Below are 21,038 nucleotides of genomic sequence, written 5' to 3' on the forward strand. Positions count from 1 at the left end.
TCGGAATATCAGAATCGGAAGTCCACACCACAGCTATAAAAATAAGGACACAGAAGAACGATGTTGTTGAAATGACTGAGCAATTTTTTTCCTGGCTGATAATTCGAAATAAGTTGCAAAAGTCTTTTCTTTTTTATTGTGATGTATATCCGAGTAAAATGTCTTCTCGAACAAGAAAAAATGTAGGGCGGGACTTGAATTTGTGCATTTGGGAATTGATTGGACGGTTGTGGTTTGCTATTGCTGTGATCTCATGAGTGACAGATTGTCCCGCCCTCATGCCAGTAAACGTATCATCAGAGATGTTTTGATTAAAGTTTATGACACATTAATTAAAAAAATATTGTTGTGCACGGATGAATAATTTATAATAAATACTGCAATATTCTATAAAAAAAAATAAGAATTGACAATTTCAATTTCATGGCGACTTTCATGTCGACAACTGCTGCAGCAAACTTAGAATCAATAACGTTATCGTCCGTGACGTTGGTGTGAACGCTAATTTCGTTCTTGGTGTGGATGGACTTTAACTCAATCCAATGCATGATCTAGTGCTTGGACAGATGATTTAATAAATGTGCTTCATGGGTTTAAAAAACACAAATCTTGTACAACAAAGAATCAACCGTATGTTCATTTTACTGGTCAATTATTGCAGTTTAAAAATAAAACTGTATATACACAAGACACTTCTGAAATTTTGGCTTTTTTAAAAAAGGAAAAAAAAAAACTGCGAATCAAAGTGATTCACTTTAATAAATGTTATATAATCTGTATAATAAAGTTGAACTTCCTGGTTCTATGAAACATGAAATTAAAAAAAAAAAATTGTTGTAATATTTTATTTTTAAATGACTGCAGAGGAAAACATTTAACATATTGCAGTGGTTTTAAGTAACACAAAAATCAAATGTACTGATGGTGCCATCCAGCAGTAACGCTCAAAGGTGATGTAACAGTTCTCTTACATCAGCAATTAAAATAAATCCAAATTAAAAATATATATATATATATATTAAACATACAAAGAGTCAATGTTTTCAAGTTGAACTCATTTCATATGAGGAAATAGACAGTGATTACTAAAGTACTACATGTTAAATAAAACTTAGATCCTAGATTTATCATGGATCTGGGTAACACAACGTGTTGTGAGAGCATGTTCACGTTAACAGCATATGTACAAAACATCTTAAGATCCAGAAGTGATCTGTTCCAGTGTTTTCTTGATCCTTTGTCAGCTCAAAAAACATTTTGTACAAATGACTGCTGTGGTTCTAGTATATAACAAGTTCTGTAAATATCAACATGAACAACAAACCATCTGAGCTCAATCAAAGGGTGCTGAAATGTCACTTTGTGCTTTTTTCAGTACAAAAGCAAACAAAAACGTACATTCCCAGCATCTCTCTTCACCATCATCCAGCAAGACAAATTTGACTACCGCTAAACAAATAAAACAGATTAGAATTTTTAATATAATGGATTTGAAAAGTACATTAAAATGATGTAACATGAATGGCACAAAGCTTAAGAATAGACTCATTTACATAATTAAATGAATAAAAGGACACTCCTCCCAGCATATCTGTCCTACTTTGTTGTTGAAGACTCACATACTCAAAGTTGCATAGCACCTACTGCAGTCTGAGCTATTACGATATGTTCGAACAGAGCCTTTATGTAACACTCAATACATTACAGGGTAATTTGTCTAACAAAAACATCCCTTAAAAACAAAACTGCGGCAAAAATATGTAAACGTTTAAAATAAAGAAAAAAATATATGCCATAAAATGGAATACATAGTGATTAAAATGCCCAAATCATTTAACACATTTCTACAATTTGAAATTGATATCAACCATTAATACATTTTTGGCCTGATTTGGTCTTTATTTTCACCTCTACACTGATGTACAAAAGACAACACTGAGGTCTAAGACAAGACGACACAGAGCAGCTAAAGTAGACATTTGCGTAAAAACCGGCAATGCCTCTCTACCTGAATTTCAGTGGGGCTACATCATAATTCAAGAGCAAGAAAAATTCATTTCACTCCTTCAGATTATGGTGTATCAAAGCTCTACGCAACCAATTAATTCAGATCAACTGAATCCAAAGACATGGCAGAGCTTAAAAACAAACTTCCTCCCTATTCCAGGAAGGAAAATGCCCTGAAATGTTTACTTAGATGCAACAACAGGAGCATTTATCATTATTTATTTTATTTGTTGCGAACTACATGTACGCATCGCTTCGTTTTCAGTAGAAATGACATATTTGTAGTCGGCTCCCCGGGTCGTTTTTCCCCGGGCTGAAGAAGGGTGAGACTGGCTCGTCAAAGTATGTGACAAAGTTATATATGCGTTTCATGGTAACAGCGTCGAAGAAAGTAACGTGGCCCCGGTCGTAGTCTAAGAAGACGCCAACACGAGGAGAGTTCCAGTAGTCCGCCACGGGTACACGCGAGTCTTCTTCATTGGCGTACAGTCGGTCTTGGAGACACAGGCTCCAGTAGCCAGCGGAAGGCGAAAGGTTTACAAAACCTTTGCGATTGCTGTATTCGGTGGTGACGCCCAGATACCAGACCCCCTTGTCCCGCACGTCCACCTCCCAGTAGTGCTGACCGCTGGAGTACTGGGCAGTGGCGAGCACGCCAAAGAAACGAGTGAAGCGCTGCGGCATGTCGGGCTCCTGGGAGCGCACGCGGCCTTCCTCCACCTTGGTGTCAAAGTCGCTGATGGCCAATGAGGGGTGAGCTGTGTCTAAATCTAGAGTCAAATTCTGAGGCACTGGAAAACAGGGAACATCTGGTTAACCGTTTGTCATGTTAAAGTGTTAGTTCACCAAAAAATTAAAATTCTGTCATTAATTCCTCACCCTCATGTCGTTTTACACCCCTAAGAACTTCATTCATCTTCGGAACACAAATTAAGATATTTTTGATTAAATCAAAATGGCTCAGTGAGGCCTCTATTGAGAGAAAAGCCACTGAACTTCTCAAGGTCAATAAAAGTACTAAAAACATTAAAACAGTTCATGTGAGTACAGCGGTGCCACCTTAATATAATAAAGCGACAAGAATACTTTTTGTGCGCCAAAAAACAAAACAATGACTTTTCAACAATATCTAGTGATGGGCGATTTCAAAACACTGCTTTGGAGCTTACTCCGATACCTCACTGAGCCATCGGATTTCATCAAAAATATCTTAATTTGTGTTCCGAAGATGAGCAAAGTTCTTACAGGTTTGGAACGACATGAGGGTGAGTAATTAATGACAATTTTCATTTTTGGATGAACTAACCCTTTAACCAAACACTCACACAAAACACATGACTAGGCGCCACATATCTCACAGATGAAGGTGCGGTCACATGTTGGCAAAATTTTGCGAACAAACAAAAGATTCATTGTCTATTGACAATAGTGTTGTGATGCATGAAGCACCACTCAAAGAGAAGGTCACTTTCAAACCAAGCAGCTTTCTGTTGGTCAACATGGTGATTTTGCATTTGCAGGGAAATCTTTTGCCCTCACACAAAATTCCCAGATCATTTGGATTTCTACTGAAATGACTGGATTTCGACCATGAAAAATTGCCAATGGTAAATGTGACCGCACTAAAAGCACTCACTTGTGTGTAACACGTGCATCATCTTCTTCCACATAATGAGCTGAAAGGGGCCTGTGAACTCAGAGAAATCTGGAGGAGAGTTAGAGGCCTGGACGCTGAGGTTAACGTGGCAGGGGCTATGAGGAAAAACACAATATGAGAGATAGAACCCTAAAAATACACAGAACAAGGCTATAGAATTAACTTATTTAAAATAATACAGATTTACATACCTTAAGTATGAATTACTGATACTCTGGAGGGAAAAAAAGGTAAATGTTAATAATTTAATGGAGCTCACAGTGAAAATAATATATATATATATATATATATATATATATATATAAAAAAAAATCACAACTGGGAGATGTGAAAAAGTTGCAATTTGCGAAATATAAAGACACATGGCGAGATATACAGTCATAATTGTTTTATTTAAAAAAAGTCAAATTATGAGAAGTAGTCACAATTAAGGGCTGTTTACACCAAGGGTGATACTTATGATAACTGTAGCTATAAAAAATTATAACAATGGTTATTCTATGAGAATAGAATACACCACACCACAGATTTAATGATAATGACACAGAGAAACAATATCATAGGAATCACTTTCCAGCTGTCACAATCCACTCAACTTTAAAGAGCTTGAGCATTTAAGGCGGCAGGTGACATAACTGTTAGACGACATTTAGTGGATGCAAATATAGTTATAGTTACAGTTATCATTCTTAGTGTGAACGGGTGTTGTTTACAAAGAATAAAGTTGTAATTGTAAGAGATAAGAATTCGCAACTATTTTGTGTTGTTTTTTTAAACGGGCTTCATATTAACAAATATGAAAATTAAAGGTTGTTCAAATTTCTAATTCAGTTAATTTCCAGTTTATGCGAACAACTACCAATTTCTTTATATTTTCATTTAACATTTTATTATTAATATACATTATGCATATTTTGCATCCAAATATACAGGGTTTGACATTGCTCACCAGCCACTGTGGCTAGTGATTTTCCAAAGATACTCAGCATTTTCACTGGCCACGATTTTGACATCAATACCATGGGGAAAAAATGCCATATAGATATTTTTAATATTATCTCAAAATTTGGCAGCAGGTATATTAGGCTGCTGTCACTTTAAGACCTGACGCACAGATCCATTATACTGTTATACATGCATTTTCTTTCTCAGTCAGTTAAGTTTTAAAAGAACATAAACAGTTGTGTTTACGTGAATACTCGCCAAGACTGGCATTATGACATTTTTTTTGTGTGTTTTTGACTGGTTAAGTGCAATAAGCAGTGAAAAAAAGAACTAAATTTAGTACCGAGAGGTGGCTTTATGTGCACTTTAGGTATGAGCGCAAAATCTGCAGGAATATGTAAAATTATGCGCAATACGGGCAATCCCACGCCAAAATTAAAGGCCTCTAAGAATGAGTATTGGAAGTATTGGAAGCATTTCAGATATTTCAGTGTCAAAAAAAATTATATTTTTTACTTACGCTATCATTTCAGATGCCTTTTTAAAAGACTACAATTGAAAAATGTATACATTATATATAAAAAAAAAAAAAAAAATATATATATATATATATATATATATATATATATATATATATATGTGTGTGTGTAATTGGGAAAATTTTATTTTATAATACATGAGCTGTTGAAGTTCTTCACCTCAAAGTTAGCACTGTCACTCAGGTGGTTTTGAATTTCATTGATGGCTTTGTCCACTTTGGCAGCCTCGCTCTCCACACGCTTCAGGTTCGCGTCAATCAACCCGATAGTGGCCACCGCTTCGGCCTCCAACCTTTCCAACAGATCATCCTTCTCATCCAACAAAAACTGAACCAGGGCACCAACATCTTCCTCAATCTTCTCCTTCAACGCTTGTTTTTTGAGCTGTTGAGACATAAAATGTTTGCGATTCAGCATCAGGGCTTCCTCACAGACCATAAATCCACAGCAGGTTACATAACCAGCAATTATGAGTCATTTGTATGTATGCAAAGTCAGCGTGGGAACAATCGGGCTTTCATACCTTGACATCAGATTTGGCCTGCTCGTCTGTGCTCTTTACTCTGGTACACATGGACTTCTGCCAGTTCAGCTTGATGAGTCTTAGCTTGAGCTCACTCTGCATATTAAAATAAGAGAACATTTTAAACCTGAAGTGTTACAGCACAAATAATTCTTTAAAGTACAGTCAATAATGGACGAAATATTTGTGTGAAGGATATGATGTGTTGTGGACATATATGGACCTTATTACTATATCTTAAAGATTGAAACAGTTAAAGGGTTAGTTCAGCCAAAAATGAAATTAATGTCATTTATTACTCGCCCTCATGCCGTTCCACACCCGTAAGACCTTTGTTCATCTTCAGAATGTAAATAAAAAATATATTTTTGTTGAAATCCGATGGCTCAAGATCCATTAATGTACTAAAAACATATTTAAATCAGTTCATGTGAGTAGTGGTTTAATATTAATATTATAAAGTGACGAGAATATTTTTCATTAATAACGAAAATATAATACCGCTGATTCGACACAAAAGATTCATGACGCTCCGAAGCTTCCTGTGTTTTGAAATCGGTCATCACTATATACGTCGTTATTTTGTTTTTTGGTGCACCAAAAATATTCACTTTATAATATTAATATTGAACCACTGTACTCACATGAACTGATTTAAATATGTTTTTAGTACATTAATGGATATTGAGAGAGGAAATGTCATTGTTGGCTATGGAGGCCTCACTGAGCCATCGGATTTCAACAAAATTATCTTAATTTGCGTTCCAAAGATAAAGAAAGGTCTTACAGGTGTGGAACGGCATAAGGGTGAGTAATAAATGACATTAATTTCATTTTTTGGTTAACTAACCCTTTAAGTGCAAAGGTCAACAGTTCCCATAGTGAAACTGGAAACTAGACTGTGAAGGACTTCAGCTCTACACAAGAATATTCAATCATTTAGATAAGCTTGACTGCTGCTTTGCATTACCATCAAATATTTGAGTATGTTTGACCTTGGGCTGTGAACAAGGAGCATCACAATAATCCAAAGGAACAGATAATTCACATGTGTGAAATGCGTCACACAAGTTTCCAGAAAAGTGTAAAAACCAGACACAGTGGCTGATGAACACCCCATTTTATCAGCCATTTTGATTTTTTTAACCAGCCATTTTTATTTTACAAATATATTCAAAATTCAAATACATAAACTAATAATATAAAAATATATTTTTTTTCAAACCTAATGTAGGTTAACAACAAACATTAACCAAAATATTTGGAATTATACAACTATAGTTTAAAAATAAAAAAACATACATTTTAACAATATAATATGTTAATAATCATTTAAAATGTATTAATTACAAAATATAAAATAAATAATTTTATGTACATAATTTATAATAATAATATAATATTTTAACAGTATAAAAGGGTGTATTTTAACAGTATTAAAGGGTGCTATTCATTAAAAAAAAAAAAGTACTACATTAATAGTAGTAGTAATGTATTAAACATTAATAGTTAAATACTACATTAACAATGCACCTCAAAGTGAAATAAACAGAATGGTAAATGGTCAATGTTCATTTGGATGCAAATAAACCTCCTCACACACTTCTGTGTATCAGCCACAGTAGATGAGCAAAATTACCTGCTGCTGTGTAAAAAGTACAGCACCCTGTTCTGAACAGTACTGGACTACTACAGCTTCTAACAGTTGTCTCGAATTGTAAAAACAATGTAAAGACTGTCTGTCAAACAATGCCTAAGTGTTAGTGCTACAAGGCTGTGTGTTAAGGAAAAACACTTAAAGTGCTAAATGTCACAAATGTACATACAGCACTATGGTGACAGATAGTTACTCCTTGTTCCAGCCCCAAGGTTAGCCAAGAAAGAACGTCAATAGTTTCTGGTGCCAACTAAGACATTCAGACTGACATAACAAAAAGGAGGACAAGAAGAGAAAAAAACAGACACCACAAAAGAGTGATAGAGATGCTCAATCAATCAACCAACCAACAAAACCAAGGGGGGGAAAGAAATCTAGAACAACCTTCATGTCCTCAACAACCTCGGGTACAGGAGCAACATCATGGTGTCTAGAAAAATAGAAAATAAACACCATACGTCATTTTATTAAGACCATTTTTATGTAAAATGCTACAACAAAGCACACCTGGACCTCAGACAGTGGTCAATGCATCATAACCGACTGAGCTGCTAACTTAGCGTATTTTGGTCATGATATATTTTGTCCAGGTAGATTTTGAGACACAGTCGCCGTCTGTGCTTGAATATGGGGGTCACCGAGCCTCACCTGTGCGCTCTTGATTCCCGACACACCACGCAGATGGGCTTTCTGTCCGTGTGGCAGTACAGTTTGAGTTCCTCGTGGTGTCGCTCACATTTCCCGTCCATTTTCACGGGTTTTGCGGGTGCAGAGGGCCTACACGTCTTCAGATAGTCGAAGTCGCTCAGTTTATCCACTAAGTTCTTTACCAGGTAGTTCTTGGTGAAACTCATTTTTGCGAACACCTGCAAAAAAGGACACCGTTTTATGTACGACGCAGAAAAGCATTAGTGCTGTACTAACAAAAAGGCTCCTGCGGCGATTTGTATATTGTTATTTAATAAACGTGGTCGGAGAAATCACACCTATTATTATTAACAACATGGTAAAGTACGATTATTATGTAGACTGTCGGTTTGAGTCACTCTGCATGAATAGGACGCAACTGTATATAAACCCGTTATGTGCATTTAAGCAGCTGTAACTAAGCAACCCAGAATGTAGCAACGTTTATCAAAACAAACCACGCACCATCCTGCACTCCGGACACTGGTAACCAACATCATCGCCTCCATTTTCCTCCCAGTGCATCAAAATGCACATGCGGCAGAAATTGTGACCGCATTTTAAAATGACAGGGTCGTCGAAATAATCAAGGCAAATAGAACAGACTAATTCCTTCTGAAGCTCTCCTCTCGAATCTCCGGCAGTGGCCATGTTTCCCCAAGCAACAGTGTAACTGTTTTTCAGGGATAGAAGCGATTCTAGACGGAAGAGAGAGAGCCCATTCTGGACTCACTTCCTGGTCCATTCACGTGAGGGCCCAGTTGCAAATCTGATTGGTTCCGTTTTCTAGGCGTGTAGCACAAATCGATTCTTTAGAAGAGCTCATTTCAAAGAACCGGTCCAGCATATGTTGTCACCTAGTAATTACGCCATTCATATTCAGAAATAAATGAAAAAAAAAAAAAAAAAATCTAATAAGCCATTACAAAATGAAAAAACAAACAAACAAACAAACAAAAACATCCATGCAGTTTCTTGTGTAAACTGACTTTGTATTTAATAAAAAGACGTAATGAATCGCAGTTGAGTTTGATGCTGCCATGATTCAAAGACAATTGCTAGGCTATTTCATTTTGTTTAAAGGGTTAGTTCACCCAAAAATGTAATTAATGTCATTTATTACTCACCCTCATGCCGTTCCACACCCGTAAGCCCTTCGTTAATCTTCAGAACACAAATTAAGATATTTTTGTTGAAATCCGATGACTCCGTGAGGCCTGCATAGCCAGCAATGACATTTCCTCTCCCCAAATCCATTAATGTACTAAAACATATTTAAATCAGTTCATGTGAGTACAGTGGTTCAATATTAATATTCTAAAGCGACAATAATATTTTTGGTGCGCCAAAAAAACAAACTAACGACTTATGTAGTGATGGCCGATTTAAAAAAACTTCTTCAGGAAGCTTCGGAGTGTTATGAATCAGTGTATCGAATCATGATTCGGATCGTGCTTCAAACCGCCAAACTGCTGAAATCACGTGACTTTGGCGCTCCGAACAGCTGATTCGATACATTGATTCATTATGCTCTGATGCTTCGGAAGTGTTTTGAAATCGGCCATCACTATATAAATTGTTATTTTGTTTTGTTTTGGCACACCAAAAATATTCTCGTCGCTTAATATTAATATTGAACCACTGTACTCACATGAACTGATTTAAATATGTTTTTAGTACATTAATGGATCTTGAAAGAGGAAATGTCATTGCTGGCTATGCAGGCCTCACTGAGTCATCAGATTTTATCAAAAATATCTTAATTCGTGTTCCAAAGATGAATGAAGGTCTTACGGGTGTGGAACGGCATGAGGATGAGTAATTATTTTACATTAATTTCATTTTTGGGTGAACTAACCCAATGTACGAGTCTACGAATTGACAACAACTGAATAGAACACATTTTTGTCACAGTAATAAGACTTTCAAAGTTTTCAAGTCTCAAGACTTAGTTTATTTTGTGCTTCAAGGCCCAGTACATAAAAATGCATTTAGCACTGGAAATATGTAGCTGCGAACCAAGTACAAAAACACGATATCTCACCATAAATACCATTTCAAACATAAAGAATATTTCATTGTGCCCAAAATGTCGTGCTCGTGACTGTTAAATAGCCTCCTCTGTGAATATGAAAACAATCCACTGATTTTATTGCATAGCACATTTCTTTTTAAATATTATCAGCCTGATGAATATATTTGTTAGGAGGTGATATGGATTTGACAATATGATGCTGGTTTTTCATAGATGAGTTATTGACTAATAAACATGTGAATATGTTTTTTGAATGCATACACAAACACTTGAACCTTGATGTGTCTAACAATGACAGTGAAGACAACAAAAATGTGATAGTTAATTGGAAAAAAGTGGACCTGATCTGGAAAAAAAAAAAACAACTGCAAGAGATTCGACAGCAAAATACAGTGAAACACAAATGTGGAAATCTGAGGGATTTCCCGTGTCACAGTTTTCCCCTTATATTAAAACAACAATATTTAATACATGCTGCTCTCGTGAATACTAACGCTTAAATTATAACAAACAAATTTTAATAAAAACAGCAGCAACAAGATGAAATTTGACAACATCTGAAAGACTGAATGTAAACTTTGTGACAACTATTTGACTAGTTTGATATGAAATGCATATTCAGCATTTCTCCATTGAGAGCTTGGCACTTGCTGTTAAAAACCAGCATGTCTGTAAAACACACCGAGCAGTTGAGAAAAATCCTATTCTCCAAAGACATCACATATCCCAAAATACAGTAGCCAAGTAAACATTTAATACTTGAGATAAAGATTAAATACACAATAGCAGTGTCAGAGTTGTGATCAGTTCATTTGAGTGCACCATTTCACCACTTCATTTCATTAGAAATGACTCCCATAACATTTAGTTTTCCTTTCAGAAAGTTATTTTTGTAAAATGTCTCTTTATTGTACATATAGTGGTAGACACAGTATTCAAAGTGAGGGGTTCTCAGAGGGAGTTTCTTTAACGAGACTTTCATACACTTTGAATAATCACTTTGTATGGAATGTGATATATCAAAAGATTGTATTAACTAAGGTTGGATAGAAATAAATTACCTCAGGGTAGTTAATAATATTAAAAACAAATTTTCTTTCTTTCTTGAAAAAGAAAACAAACCAAAAGTTTTTGTTTTTTTCTTCTCATTGGGGGTCGGCTTCTTTTTAAAGGCCACGTACAAGTTTCATGAGTGACAACCGCATTTAAATGCGGAAGTGAATTCCCTAAATGATCATTAGGCTACATGTGTGTACAGAACACGATTCACTCTCGAAAATGAAACCATAGCGACGTTCTGGCGTCTCTAGTGTTTGGTATCCGTTATTGTGAACAAAGTAATATTACAGTGACAAAACACTCGTTATTTTCAGCAATTTAACGAAACACACTAACACAGTCGACGGAGGCGTTGTGTTTTGTTTGTAGGCCTACCGCCAGTTTCACACAGCGCGCGGCACTCATTCTGTGTTGCCATGGTCACTCATTATAAGCTTTTTGGGCTTGTTGTTTAAGCTCGTCTCATAAAGCAAACGGGTTTATGGAGTTATTAAAGTGAGAAGACATGAATTGCGATTTTCAGCATAAAGCATTTGGATAGGCGTGTGCTTTCCGGTGCTTTCCCTGTGATTCACCGCATGTACACGAGAGACACGTTACGCCGGTGCACGTTAACGTCATTAACAGTTGTTCAATTCGGTTCCGTACACACCGCATATAATTTCTGTAAATGCGGTTGTCACTACCTGTATTTTTCGGGAGTTAATTCGGTTGTAGAATGCGGTTGTCAGTCCCGTATTTTACTGAACTGTGTGTGTACAGAACACGATTAAGCACTAAAAGGTGAACTGACAACCGAATTTAGCTGCAGTGTGTACACGGCCTTTGTTATTATTGATTTAAAACGATGAACTATTCAAAACAAAACAAAACATACAGTTCTGAAACAAAAGTTTTTTTTTTTTTCATGAATAATTCAAAAACTAAAATGGAACCAAATGAGCTCCGGTTTCTGTTAATACATCAAATTTAACAAAGGATAAATTCATTTATTTGTTACACTGATTTTATTTTTGAAAATTATTAATTTAAATTGATTTGAATGTACATTTTTAACACCCTAGTCCCCCAAGAGCTGTGAACACTGGACACACCTCAATAATTCATTTAGGACAAGGAAAATTCAGAGATCCTGTTTACAGCTTGTTTTAAGGTGCATTTCGGTCGACTGGATCACAAGTAAACGAGGAAGACACTTCCTGTTTACACCTCGTGTTTTAATCAGTCTCTTTTGTCCACTTTCAACCTTTTCTGTCCTGATTTCTTTAAGGTAAGGTTTTTTTTTTCAGATCTTCTGATCTAATGGACAAAAAAAGCTCATGCGATTTACATATAAACGCCCCCGGAGACAATGGAAAAAACACACAGAGAGCTGCAGCTTTTGTTTCTGCTCTGATAGTCACAGCACCACGCCGAACACGGTGAGTGTGTGTTAGAAATCAGGAATGGTAAGAGAACATTGTGATTGGTATGTTTTTTATCTTTAAACCAAACTTGGGATGTCAGCCGACAAAGTTTAAATCTCATCTGGTTCCCACGTTTATGCATTAGGTCAGTATAGGCGGAGAGTAAGTGGTCTTTAGTGGCTGTTTGAACACATTCGACCACACAAGTGTCCAGTCGAATGCGTTTTCAACTACTCTGGAAGTGGTCGAAAGTGGACAAGCTCAAAACCTTTTAGACCCCATTCAAGTCTGTATTTAGCGTCTTCCACTTGTGATCCGATCAACCAAAACGCATCTTAATACCAAGCGTAAACAGGGCCAGAGTTAAAACAAACTATGTCACTTGGCCATGGCATGAAGACTGGATGGCGATTTCTTTGGGCTGGTGATGAACTGGGTCGTGAGAGCTCTGTAAGATAAAACCTGTCAGAGGCACTTGTTTAAAACAAAGAAAACAAAACAAATTGATCCGATGAATGACTAAGGAGAACAGTACAGTCTCCAAGTAGTCCATTAGTCCTTCAGACCTCTGAGCTGTCTCCATTATCAAGGCTACTTCTAACTATAACAGGCTGCAGGCTGGATGAGACACTTGGGGCCTTTTTTGTAGGTGTCCGCTTTGAGCGAACCATCAGTGCCAACACTACAACCACGAGGATGGTGAGAAGGAGTCCCACGAGGGCTCCTGCCACCATTACCGCATCCTCTTGGGCATCTCGCCCACTGAGCTCCCGTGGAGACAGTCCATCCGCAAACAGCTCCTCCCCAGGTGCAGCACGCCGACGGCTGCGGTCCAGTGCGACATGCATGATATTTGTTCCTCTGTTGTTCTCGGGTCCGATCTCCTCCGCCAGTATCGGGACGTCTCTGTTGGACCGTCTGGAGCGTCCTTTGGCCTCCGCTGGTACAAGGTCACCTGATGTTATTGAGTGGTACTCCACACTTCGCTTGCCAATGCCACGCTTGGCATTGTCTTTTGAACGCACAGTGTAGATGGTGTGAATGAACCACTCCCTCCCTACCGCCACCTACAGACCAGAAGGATAATATAGGATTTGATCAAGTCATGGTGATTGACATAAACCTTTTAAATGACAGGAATTCAGCACAGATTTGCAGTACCACTCTATATAATAACATCATAGCTAATAAACATTTAAAAGGATTCGACCTGGAAAAGAGGAGTAGAATCCAGCCTGAATCCGTCAGATCCTGGCTGCTTCACCAGAGAGAGGGCAGAGGGGTCATCTACAGCCAGCAGGGCTTTGAAACCTACGTCCCCAAAACTCTTAGCCTGAGTCTCTGGCTGAGCTTTGTCCTGAGAGCAAGGTGAAGTCATGAGACTTTTTTTAGACAAACTATACAAATTTTTTAGAAATTTTAGAAACATTTCTCAACAGACCAGTTAAAAAAAAAGTATATCATATAATGTATTTCAATTATATTATAAAATAGATCATTTATTAAAATAATTTATAATTTGTTATAAAATAAAAATATAAAAAATATTATTTGACAGTTATTTTAGTATTTATAAACTATTAGAGTATTAATATTTAGAATTTTTTTATTTTCAGTTTTCATTTTAATTTTAGTTTAAGTTTTAGAATTTTGTTATTTTTTTGTTAAAGGGATAGTTCACCCAAAAATGAAAATTTGATGTTTATCTGCTTACACCCAGCGCATCCAAGATGTAGGTGACTTTGTTTCTTTAGTAGGACACAAATGATGATTTTTAAAGGGTTAGTTCAGGAAGCTTCGGAGCACAAATGAATCAGTGTATCGAATCTGCTTTTCAGAGCACCAAAGGCACGTGATTTCAGCCGTTGGCAGTTTGACATGCGATCTGAATCATGATTCGACACACTGATTAATTTATGCTCCGAATCTTCCTGAAGCAGTGTTTTGAAATTGGCCATCATTAAATAAGTTGTTATTTTTTTTTTTTTTTTTGGCGCTCCAAAAATATCATCGTCGCTTTATAATATTAATATTGAACCACTGTACTCACATGAACCGATTTAAATATCTTTTTAGTACCTTTATGGATCTTGAGAGAGAAAGTGTCATTGCTCCCTATGAAGGCCTCACTAAGCCATCGGATTTCAACTAAAATATCTTAATTTGTGTTCCGAAGATTAACAAAGGTCTTACGGGTGTGAAACGGCATGAGGGTGAGTAATAAATGACAGAATTTTCATTTTTGGGTGAACTAACCCTTTAACTCTAACTGTTGCAGTCTGTCAGTCGTATAATGCGAGTGAATGGGAACACAATCAATAAGAGCCGAAAAAACATGCACAGACAAATCCAAATTAAAGCCTGCGGCTCGTGACGACACATTGATGTCCTAAGACACGAAATGATCGGTTTGTGCGGGAAAACCGAAAAGTATTTATATCATTTTTTTACCTCTAATACACCACTATGTCTAACTGTGTTCAGCACTCGGTTAGTGAGGTCTGATCAAACTCTGACAACGGCAGTGATGTCTAGCAAGTATACGCGCGAGATATCACTTCCATTGTCACGAGCCGCAGGGTTTAATTTGGATTTGTCTATGCAAGTTTTTTCGACTCTTATTGATTGTGTTCCCATTCACTCGCATTATAAGACTGACAGACGGCAACGGTTGGAGTTAAAAATTATCGTTTGTGTTCTACTGAAGAAACAAAGTCACCTACATCTTGGATGCGCTGGGGGTAAGCAGATAAACATCAAATTTTCATTTTTTGGTGAACTATCCCTTTAATATTTTAATTGTTTTTTTTATATTATTATTTAGGTTTAATTTATATTTCAGATTTGTTTTAGTAATTTTAGTACTTCAACTTACACTTAAAAAGCGTTAAATTTAGAAAGTTTGCCTTGGCAATTAACTGAAACAAAAAAAAAAAATTACATTTTCTAATTATTTAATTTTATTTCAGCTGTATTTCAATTCATGAAAATTATTTACATTTTTTTGTGTTAGTTGACAATACTGCTAACATACTCACAATAATTTTGAATCGGTAGAGCAGGGAGGGAGAGTCTGCTAGGCATCCGAACTCAGATTTGGTGGGGTTGTATTTAGGAACATATCCGTCAGCTCCGGTGCACAGATACACCTTTTCGATGTTACAGTAGAAAGAGTCCCCCAGGTTCTGCACAGGATCCACCATCACTCGTCCATAGATTGTGTCACCTTGAGGAGAACAAGCTCAGTGTTAGTATAACCTAGAACACTGCTGGACACAGAATTCACAAGAATGGCAGTACTAGATGTTTATTCAAAACTTAAGAATTAAACAACTGAAACAACACAGTAGTTGTTCCAGTAGATGTACCCTCAGAGAAAGCCGCATCACTCTCCTGACCGAAGCCCATAGATCCATCTGACAGCCACAATGCTTTCTTAGACAACAGGAACATCTGTGTGTTTAGACTAAACTCCACAGCAACAGGGTCACTGACCTAAACAAAGTAAAGACATTATGCACACTGGTGTGTGTTAACATTTTTTCTAATGTAATACACTGTTTTCTATTACAAATTATGTTATAAACATAAGTTGAGTAAGCATTTGAAATAAAAAATGAACAATTTTGAGAATTTTTTTCACTTCCTCTTTAAAGACAGAATACTTTAGTTTACCTGCTGGAAGCGGATGTCAAGATCAAAAGTAACCGGCTCTCTGGGGTTGCAGACGGGAGGAACAGTGTACTCCACATTCAGTGCTGTTGTACAGGGGATCAACTTCACTGTGTACGTGCCTGAATAATCACGAACCTGCGGGTCACAGACACACAGGTATCATACATGTTTAACATTGCATTCATTTTTCACAAATCTTCAGGACCAAGATTTTACATTGGACATCAAGTGGCGACCCAAAATTGTTTATCATACAAAGTAAACAAAACTGTATAATCCTGTAAAGCTCTACATATGAAATAATCTAAATAGTTTTTTTATTAATTCATTTCATTAAGAGATTCAAAAGATTTTCTGATTATTATTTCACGTTTCAGGCTTTACAGGGTTAGGTAGTTTGGTTTACTTGCATTTAATGGTTTGTTGAACCAAATATTAAATATTTTTGAGAATCATATTTAATAAATCTGGCTTTTATGGCTCATATAGTATGATATTGGAGAATATAGAGCTCATACTCTAAAACAAACACCTAATTTTTATTTAAAATAAACAATGTGGTGCAGTTGTTGATATTTATATGGCCAAAAAGAAAGATGAAATCCTGACAGCTTGTAATATAAATAGATCTTTACTTGCATTAAATGCATATTACTATCAGGTTTCTATGGAAGCTTGTTTCCACCACTAAATAATAAAAAAAATTAAGTTAATTGCGACTTTTTATCTCACAATTCTGACTTTTTGTCTCGCAATTGCGAGTTTGCATCTCACAATTCTGACTTTTTTTCTATTTGTGATTTATAAAGTCAGAATTGTGTGTTATAAACTCATAATTTTGAGATATAAAGTCACAATTCTGACTTTTTTTCCTCAGAATTGCGAGTTTTTAATCACAATTCTAACTTTTTTTCCTCAGAATTGCAAGTTATAAAGTCAGAATTGTGAGATATAAACTCACAATTCTGAGAAAAAAGTCATCTTTTTTCCCTCACAACTGGACATTATAGCATGCAATTGCGAGAATTCTGACTTTATATCATGCAATTCTGAGAAAAAAGTCAGAATTGTGAGATAAATGTCGCAATTACCTTTTTTATTTTTATTTTTCATGGCGGAAACAAGCTTCCATATTTGTCACTCTTTATCTCCCAAGAATATGTCTTATGTATTATGTAAAGCGTTATTTAAATGCTTAGTTTTATGATCAAAGCCTTGTAGTTTTTATTGCTGGCGCAAAACATACAATGCAATGCAATACAATGATGATTGATATATGTACAACTAAATGTTACTCAAAAGCCTGATGCATCATATTTGAGATGCACATTTTAACAAAAATGTATGGATAGACAAGTAAACCGAAGTTGCTTCAGTCCAGTAAGTGTTCGTCTTGAAATATTACAAACAATATAAGTTATTCTTGTGTCCACTTTATAAAAACCATTAAAGGTTTTTTCAGCAAAAAGTAGATTATGTACAACAGACTTTTAGCAAGTTCTGATCATGTTGATAATTTACAGGTCTTAGAAATCATACAGTATAGGGTTAAAGTCAAAAACCTGGGAAAGAGATCAACTCACAGCAAAGTCTGATATGAACATCCATTGCTGGATGGGCTGGCTGTAGGTCGGCTCAGTCCTAACCAGAGTGAGGTTAAAGGTCAAGCCCGGGTGGTCTGCACTCAACACTATGGACTTCACAGAGGATGCTGGGTAATCAGGTAAGAGATAGCAAGTTAATTTAATCAAATCAACTTCTAATCAAAAACAAGGCACAAGTTCTATATGATATTTACTGTACATGATCTTTTGATTGTACCTGCAGTCTTCAGACTAATTAATAACAAATAAGATTTCATATTTGGAAGACTTTTAGAGAAGGGAAATTTACCAGAATGTACTGCTACGAACAACCCCCTGAAGCGAGCTTCTGTGCGGAAGTTCACCACAAGCTTCCCCTGCTCATTAATCCTCATGCTGGTTGGATATAAAGCTCCTGCAGAGTAAACACGGTCCAATATGAATATCTTTGAATTTTAAATATTGAATGACTTTTCACTTTTGCACTAGTTCTGTATTCCTCAAGGGGCAGCTGTGGCCTAATGGTTACAGTGTCTGACTTGTAACCCGAAGGGGTTGGATTCTCAATACCGGTAGGAAAAATGTAGGTGGAGGGAGTGAATGAACAGCGAATGACTGTTTACTTCACATATCCAACATGACATCTGTTATTGCATTTCCCATTTCCATGATAGCCATACATAACATAAAAATTACAAACTGTGCACATAAATAACAAAATTGTATTAAAAATATGATTTTATGTTTGTAGAAAAGGTGTGAAATTTCCCTGATTTGAACTCTTTTTAAACATTTATTATAGAAGAGAAATTTGAATAAAACAAGAGAGAAATTCTGGCCAATTTAACATTAACAACAGTCGTAATTGGGAAAAAGGTCATTTAAGAGGCACAATAAAATATTTAAAACTATTATAATATGTCCTTTGAAACTAGAATGATTTTTATAACATTTATACAACATATAACAATATATAATTTATATAAAATTTCTCTCAACTTAGAGGAGAGGTTTTCAAAATAGGGTCCGTGGGACCCTCAGGAGGCCGCAAGAGAGTGCTAAGGGGTCAGTGGAAAACTATGTAAATGTGTAAAAAAAAAAAAAGTAAAATAAAAAAAAGAAAATGTATTCATATAAAAAAAAAACTTATTTTATTTAAATAAGTAATACATATACCAGTACAGTATTACACAAATGTTAATTTTTCACAGTCTAAATTGAGATTTTATACATGAAAAAACATGCCTTTTAAATTTTAGAATGGTGGTGCCTTGCACAAGGATGATCATATTTATGGGGCTAAAAGATTGAATACCCCTGACTTGCCTTGCAGTTCTGCCTGCGGAGGACTGCCAACACCATCCTTCCACAAGATGGCAGTGTCGTACACAAAGGTGAGCCGCAGCTCAGAATGCAGGTCGAAGTGTTGCCAGCCTCCTGCGCCCACAGGGGAATGAAACACGTATGAGACGTGGAGAGGAACTCGCAGGGTCACGTACGACTGCACCAGGTTCAGCACCTTTTAAAAACACATTCAAATAATGCTAAAGATGAATATCCATTGCAAAATGCAAACATACAGGACCTATTATGCTTTTTTACGTGTCTTTAGTGTGTATGTGTAATGTTGCTGTTTGAGCATGAAAAAGGTCTGCAAGTTACAAAGCCCACTCCAACGGAAACATTCTCAATATCAGTAAGCAGTTTCTGAACTCCCTGAAACGCCTCGATTGTAGTCTTGATATTTGTCACATACACATCACAATTGTACTCATTTAGATAAATCCCAAGTCACAGGCAAAATATGGGCGTGACATTTCCGAAACATGCTTGAAGCTGTTGACACACTGGTCCAAGCTGACCAATCAGAGCACATTGCGCTTTTCATAGAGACAGGAACTAAACAGAGCATTACTGACAGACTGGGAAGAACAGTGCTGCAAAAATGTAAAATATGTGAAAAATAATTGACATATTATTGACATATTTTTGTAGGCTAAAACCTGAAAACGAGTTTGCATTTTAGTATTTTCAGTTCCATTGTCCTTAAGTCAGTGTTTGTTTTTGAATGGCTTTTTGGTTAAATGCTTGAAGTAAGGTCTCTGGTGAACAGAAGCTCAAGATATAAGGCGGTTAAGGTAAAAGGTGGTTGCAAACAAGTGGCTAAATGGGACTACAGAGGTTGTCGGACATTAAACATCACCAGAGTGAACAGTTAAACTCGCTCACTAGTCCGCTTTCACAGCCTCGTTGTGTTTAAAATTGCGCTCTTGCAAACTATTACAACTCAAACTTCCAGGGAAAATGTTTTTAAACAAATGACGGAAGCTTAGTGATGGTGATGTTGAAGTCATGTGACATTGGTGTTGTTCGTTTATTTAGCTTTCAACTTCTACCAGTTGTATTTACATTGTCGAGGGAATCAGGGTGATGCTAACTTCTGGGCTGGCCCAGAAAAATATGTCATCCCTGCACCACTCTATTCTAATAGACCCCAAAAACAAAATGCAAAAGGGCAAAATAGGTCTTCTATAAGACTAGGAAAAAATGGTGCTGCAAAAATGTGAAAATATGTGAAAAATAGAGGTTGCTATTAATGAGCGCTGGCTGTTAGACAAAGTAAAGTTCATCAATAAGCCAGGAAACATTTTGTCAGAGGAAAAGATTAGCTGTCTCAAAGCATAATCTGTTTTGATTGAATGAAACATTTGCTAATTTACATAGTCAATTATAATCAAAAAACCAGGCTATAAAAATGTGCTCCTCAGTAATGAGGCCGGTCTGAACACCTGCTGGACTGGGTTTAATCAAGACAAGAAAAATCCCCATGAACATTGTCAAATTCCCATCCTGAGGGAAAGAGGAGCCAGGCTTTTCATATTCAACCAGCTCCTTTCAATATCCTCAGTAGAATCCGAGTACGTCCTTTAGATGAAGTGTTTTGAATTCACATCTTGTTTTACGGGGCTATTTTAAGGCTTATTTTTGTAATAACATAGATTATTCAGACATTTAGACACCAGATTACGAAGGGGAGCCATTGAAGCAAAACCTCAAATTCTGAAATGAAATGAATGAATACAAAAGCTCAGCGGGTGAGTGTGGCAGAAATAAAACCCAAGGAGAGCCATGGCTGCCAGTTTATGCTGTGCATAATAATAGATGAAAACAAAGAAAAGTCCAAAAGCAGAAACCTACCTATGGAGATGGTCATGGAAAGGTGTTAATTAATTTGATGTAACTTGGATGTTCTGTTTAAACATGC

General features: G+C 36.3%; 2 protein-coding genes across 4 annotated transcripts in view; both read right to left on the reverse strand.

The window, feature by feature from the left end:
* Positions 1–847: 847 nt before the first annotated feature.
* On the reverse strand, positions 848–8,742 carry trim47 (tripartite motif containing 47). The gene is made up of 8 exons (XM_067397931.1): positions 8,481–8,742; positions 7,977–8,194; positions 7,713–7,758; positions 5,672–5,767; positions 5,308–5,532; positions 3,856–3,878; positions 3,644–3,759; positions 848–2,798 (listed from the first exon to the last, which is right to left on the reverse strand). The coding sequence occupies exons 1-8, from the start codon at positions 8,664–8,666 to the stop codon at positions 2,269–2,271; spliced, it is 1,440 nt and encodes a 479-aa protein (XP_067254032.1). The 5' UTR covers positions 8,667–8,742; the 3' UTR covers positions 848–2,268.
* A 4,333-nt stretch (positions 8,743–13,075) lies between these two features.
* frem2a (FRAS1 related extracellular matrix 2a) overlaps positions 13,076–21,038 on the reverse strand; it is a 66,705-nt gene continuing 58,742 nt past the window's right edge. The window contains exons 17-24 of one of the 3 annotated variants that reach the window (XM_067399320.1): positions 19,100–19,292; positions 18,084–18,188; positions 17,774–17,901; positions 16,191–16,325; positions 15,884–16,010; positions 15,554–15,741; positions 13,726–13,872; positions 13,076–13,582 (exon numbers count right to left, since the gene is read on the reverse strand). In XM_067399320.1, the coding sequence (XP_067255421.1) occupies positions 13,076–13,582; positions 13,726–13,872; positions 15,554–15,741; positions 15,884–16,010; positions 16,191–16,325; positions 17,774–17,901; positions 18,084–18,188; positions 19,100–19,292 (1,530 nt within the window). Of the gene's footprint in view, positions 13,583–13,725; positions 13,873–15,553; positions 15,742–15,883; positions 16,011–16,190; positions 16,326–17,773; positions 17,902–18,011; positions 18,194–19,095; positions 19,293–21,038 lie in introns of all 3 variants that reach the window. The other 2 variants (XM_067399318.1, XM_067399319.1) reach the window with 2 other exon arrangements.

Source organism: Chanodichthys erythropterus, chromosome 10, assembly GCF_024489055.1.
Source record: "Chanodichthys erythropterus isolate Z2021 chromosome 10, ASM2448905v1, whole genome shotgun sequence".
In the NCBI taxonomy this organism is placed as follows: Eukaryota; Metazoa; Chordata; class Actinopteri; order Cypriniformes; family Xenocyprididae; genus Chanodichthys; species Chanodichthys erythropterus.

Bases quoted from the DNA above. Each gene is read 5' to 3' on its own strand.
- trim47 (XM_067397931.1), bottom strand. From the start codon at position 8,666: ATGGCCACTGCCGGAGATTCGAGAGGAGAGCTTCAGAAGGAATTAGTC. The intron at 3,879-5,307 runs GTGAAGAACTTC...TTTTCCCTCCAG, and splicing joins GTGACAGTGCTAACTTTGAG to AGTATCAGTAATTCATACTT. The intron at 3,760-3,855 runs GTATGTAAATCT...TTTTCCTCATAG, and splicing joins ATCAGTAATTCATACTTAAG to CCCCTGCCACGTTAACCTCA.